The sequence below is a fragment of the Centruroides sculpturatus genome, unplaced genomic scaffold, assembly GCF_000671375.1.
Source record: "Centruroides sculpturatus isolate CEXI.00-Female unplaced genomic scaffold, Cexi_2.0 scaffold720, whole genome shotgun sequence".
Taxonomy (NCBI): domain Eukaryota; kingdom Metazoa; phylum Arthropoda; class Arachnida; order Scorpiones; family Buthidae; genus Centruroides; species Centruroides sculpturatus.
In genome coordinates, this window is record NW_019385122.1 from 1 (window position 1) to 5,399 (window position 5,399).

General features: G+C 30.0%; 1 protein-coding gene across 1 annotated transcript; it reads right to left on the bottom strand.

Annotated features, from left to right (window-relative positions):
- Positions 1-37: 37 nt before the first annotated feature.
- Positions 38-4,630, bottom strand: LOC111635078 (delta-1-pyrroline-5-carboxylate synthase-like). Its single transcript, XM_023379929.1, has 13 exons — positions 4,512-4,630; positions 3,060-3,449; positions 2,831-2,974; positions 2,489-2,752; positions 2,192-2,407; positions 1,954-2,116; positions 1,738-1,881; positions 1,447-1,664; positions 1,245-1,382; positions 782-977; positions 592-713; positions 270-456; positions 38-192 (listed from the first exon to the last, which is right to left on the bottom strand). Exons 2-13 carry the CDS (start codon positions 3,405-3,407, stop codon positions 38-40), a joined length of 2,295 nt encoding a protein of 764 aa, XP_023235697.1. The 5' UTR covers positions 3,408-3,449; positions 4,512-4,630.
- Between the last annotated feature and the right edge of the window lie 769 nt (positions 4,631-5,399).

Consider the following 5,399-nt stretch of genomic DNA (forward strand, 5'->3'; position numbering starts at 1 on the left):
TATATAGCCTAAACTCTTTCATTATTTAATATATAATTTAATAATCACAGACGATAAAAGTTGTTTGATGCATTTTATTATTATTATTATTATTACCAAGTCCGAATCTGTATCCATCTGAAAATCTTGTGCTACAATTATGAAAAACACACGCACTATCAACGCTTCGTTGGAAATATCTTGCAGCATTCTCTATACAAAATATTGAATTTCATTTCAGAAAAATACATGTTAATGATTATGTTTTAAAATTTGATTTTCAAACTTACCATCATTTGTAACAATAGAATCAGTATGGCCACTACCGAAAGTATTGATGTGTTCCACTGCTTGTTCAACACTATCTACCACTTCGATAGCACATTCCAGATTTCCGTATTCGATTTTCATTGACTTAGCTGGGGTTGGTCCAAAAGTCAATAGTTTGGACAAACGTGGGCCAGCGTGAATTACTACCTGGAATGTTTTTTTTTATTGATAATTTCAGATAAAGCAAGAGATCATTTATCCAGAATATATTGCGGCTTATCTAATATTCTTTCTGATAAATACTACAAATGAATTGTTATCTAGATATATAATAAAACTCACCCCGTCTTCTTTCAACAAGTTGCAAAGTTCAACGAAAAATTGCTGCCCAACTAAACTTCTATGTATTAATAAAGTTTCCATAGCATTGCATGCTGCTGGATAATCGCATTTCGAATCTCTAACTGTATAAATATTTAAATTTAATATAATTTCATTAAATTATAAACGTTTAAGATCATAATCAACATACCAATTTTTAATGCCGTTACTAAATCAGCATCCTTGTCTATGTAAACGTGACAAACACCCTCGCTGTGTCCCAAAACAGGAATATTTCTACTTTGCTGTTGGATGGAACGTACTAATTGGCTCGATCCTCTAGGAATGACCAAATCGATGTATTCCTGAAGTTGTAATAATTCTCCAACATCTTCACGATTGTTAACCTACACAAAATCATAGAGATTTTTTATTAATGAAAAGTATTATGTAACAACAATTTTTGTGTTTATAAAGATAAGATAACATAGATTCCTCATTTTATATGTATTGAACAAAAGAAAGTATTTTATCTTCTACAAAAAAAATCCATTCAATATCGTATCAGTCAGTACGTGTTTACATAACTCTCAACATTATCATAGATTTACGCTATTTTATTTTATTATTGCCTTTTATATGTTTAAGATATCAAAATATTAGTATCATCTTACCAAAGCAATTGCATCAGAAGCGCTGTGTGGAGCTAATGCATCTCTGACCAATTCATATAAATATTCATTCGTATATTTAGCTTCTTTACCACCTTTCAAAAGCAAGCCGTTTCCAGTACTTATTGCCAACGATGCCACCTAAGATATCATTATCATATTTATTAATTTTGTTATCAATTTTTCGTTTATCAAATAAACATACTTGTGGTAAACAATCCGGTCGTGACTCAAAAATAACTAATAAGACACCAATTGGTACAGTCTGCTGCTCTAAATCCATTCCATCTGCCATTCGTATCCTTTTCAGGACACGTCCCAGAATACTTGGAGATCTTTCAGCAATTTGTCTTAGACCATCCGATAGACTGTTTAATTTGTTAACATTTAAAGAAAGACGATCCATTAAAGGTCTATCTAAACCTAAAATATGTAAAATCTCCTTTGAGACATTATTAAAAGATAAATTTCGAATAAGTTTTAATAGAAACGTTACCAGTTTCTTCAGCTATTTTAAGATCTTTACTGTTAACACTGAGGATCTCTTCTTTCTTCGATTGTAATAAATCGGCAATGTTAAAAATTGCATTTGCTCTTTCATCTGCAGTTAAATTCTGTAATATTCTACTGCCTTTTCGTGCTATGTTAATAAAATATTAATTTAATCGTGAATAGCAAAATAATAAATTTTGCGAATTTTATTCATACTCACCATTTGCTGCTAAAGTTTCTACTGGAATTGAAGAATGCTTTTGGTCAGTGAAAAATGTTCCAATCCTTTTTCCATCCAGAATTTTTGTAATTGCTTGATCTTCCATTCCATTACATATAATGACAGAAACTCCCCTTTCCAATGCCCAACTCGCAGCCTTCACCTATTATTTTAATTTATTTGTTTTACTCTAAGTTTTATTCAATAAGTTTATTTTATTTTTTTTAAATTAACGCACCTTCGATTCCATTCCTCCAGATCCCACGCTTGATTTTTCTCCAAAAGTGACATTCCCATTTAGATTTGGGCAATACGTACTCAGTAATCTTGCACCATCTTGTCCAGGAGGGAGAGTATAAATACCATCTACGTCTGTCATCAGTATTAACAGATCTGCACCCAATTCGGTTGCAACGTGTGCTCCTAAAGTATCGTTGTCATTAATACGTATTACCTGCTTAAAATAAGGATTATAAATGATAATCCAATTATACAATCATTTCGAAACTTGCATCCAAAAGGAGGGGGTATCTACCTCATTCTGTACCTCTGGTACAGATGGAGGCACTACCGTATCATTGGTATTAACAATGGGAATGATGTTTAGTCCTAATAACTCCAGAACGGTACTTTTCAAATTAAAACGACTTTCCGTATTATAGAAATCTGGTTTGGTTACTAATACTTGAGCGATATTAACTCCATATTGAGAAAACATAGCTTCGTATAGTGCCATTAATCCACTCTGTCCGACTGCAGCTGATGCTCTTGGTTCTACATATTTTCTTAAGTCCTTCATCTGAATAATAAACATTTGAATTAATATTTTAAATTCTATCACAGTTTAATAGTGAATTATATAATTAAATTAAATTACTTGTTTAGTATAATCTTTTGGTGATAGAGTTTCTCTCATTGACATTGACATTCGAACTTCTGCTTGTAGTTTTTGTTTTCCAAAAGCAACAGCTCCACTAGTTACAATTAACATTTCTTTTCCTTCATTTTGTAACTGAGATATCTGCAAAGGATACAAAATATTTTAAATCATTGACTCTTCTCGCTATTTCTTTCAACATTGAACATAAATAAATTTCACAACTGACCTGTTCGACAATTGATGCTAACCTTCCAAGTGCTAATCCGCATCCATCTTCTCTCGTTATCACTGCCGAACCCAATTTAACCACAATTCTTCGAGCATCTTTTAACTGAACTCTATAACTGTAAGCAGACTTTTGATGTTCGGGAGAAACCAATTCTCTATTAATGGAATCTTGGGTTATGGCGAATCCTCTTTTTCCACTCTGTACGAAACGGACATTCGATAGACGAAGAAAACCAAAACCTGCATTGGACATTCTGACAAAACCTTCGGCTTTGGATGGTTTATAGTAATTGAAGCATCCCGGTCTCAGGCGATTCAAATGCTTGATAACGTTACAAGATTGCATTTTTTTTTATTATATAATTAATTTATGGTCAAAGATATGAATCTGAAAAATAAAAGAGTATATTCATTTATAGATTTTCATATTATAATTGAATTCTTATTGAATAGATTTAAAATAAATATATTCATAAGAAGATAAAGCATAGTTTTCAGTCAGAATAGTTTAGTTTCAATCTATTTAGGCATGAAGAAAAGGCGAAACCCCCCCCCCAAATGGACCACTATTCAGGCATCTTTGGCATTTTATAATACACAGTGAATAGTTTTAATGTATAAGAATCATCCAAAAGTCAGTTAATCTAAATTGAAATGAACTGTTTTCAGTTTACGATTCATACTTCCAAGTGTACAGTACACGGAATATGCAAAAGAAAAGAACTATTGGTTTACCTTGTATCTTATTTATTGACAGGATTGAAATTTATTCCAAGGACTCGTAGATATAGATGATGTTCTATCTATTGTAATCTTATTAACAAATTAATGTTTCATCCCATTGACTTTTTTTTTTTTTTTTGTCACATGACAGTCGAGATAGATACAATGATTTTGCATTTATCTAGAATAATATATTTTACAATCGATTTTTATCAAAATTAGAAATTTTGACATCACTGATAACAAATTGAACGTGTTTTTTTAATGTTTTGAACGATGTTGCATGAGAAAAATAAGTTCTATTGCATTGAATTTTCAAATACAATCGATCCCCTATAATACTGTGTTGATAATTCCGTTTTATACGAATTCCATATTGTACGAGTCACTTAGATTTTTCAAATACGTGAGCCATTCACAGCCCGGCACACGTATTTGTAAAATCTAAGTGACTCGTACAACATGGAATTCATATAAAACGGAAAAATCAATAGTGTTATAGGGGGGGTCGACTGTATTTACAGTAATAATAGTATATAGAGATGTTATTTTTTTATAATTTAAAATTCTTAATTATAATAAAGAATAAATCAATACACACAAAAAAAAACAATATTTTAATATAAATATATCAAAATCAAATCTCTTCACTCTTGATCTTCCGCATCACCATTGTGTTCTGCTAGGAATATGTCATTCAACGATTTAAAAAAAAAAAATTACTCACCTGTATAAAGTAACTTTAATATCCTCAATGTATCATAAACACGTACGAAAAAATCTCTAATATTTAGGAGCTCCAAGTTCATCGTCTGGATGATGAGTTCCTTATAATAGCAATTAGAAAATCTCATCTATATATGCGTTTTTGGATGATAGACTCTTGTTCTTATGACATCATCAAAAAATCTCCACCCCAGAATAAAAAAGATATGGAAAAATTCTAGGTCACATTTCAAAGTACAATGTACTTCGAAGTATTGATAATTATTGGTCGTGATGTCATTGATTTTAACCAATTGACAATTTGCAAATAAAATTAAAACAAATAATTATTAATTTAATCAGAACGAACTTCAATATGTATATTTTTCTTTTACTTTCAACTTTTATTTTCATTTATAATAAAAAAAAAAAAAATTATATTTATATAGAAGTTCATTTTATATACAGAATTGTTCAAAATATAGATATGTACTGTACTAGAATATGTATAATAAGCTGAGTTTAGAGATGTTTTTCTTATATGAAATTGATAAAAATGTATTGAATATGATAGCAATTTAGTTAACTGACTTTTGGTTCATCCTGTATTTATTTATTGACGTTTAGAAATAATTAAATCTCTAAGTGTTATACAGAACTTTTAGTAATTCTGAAGGAGTTTCGTCACACGTCAGTTAAGAAATTAATTTAAAATTAGAATCAATTTAATGATAAAATATAAATCATATCCATTGTAAAAAATTCCCTGATAATTTCTGACTGATATATCCCAGTTTTAATGATATTGAACCAGTTCTTTTAAAGGTAATTTTCCAAAATATTCATTTATTGAAAATGAAATCAAGATTGAGATGTGTCATATTTCTATTTACTTTTTCACTTGGAATGT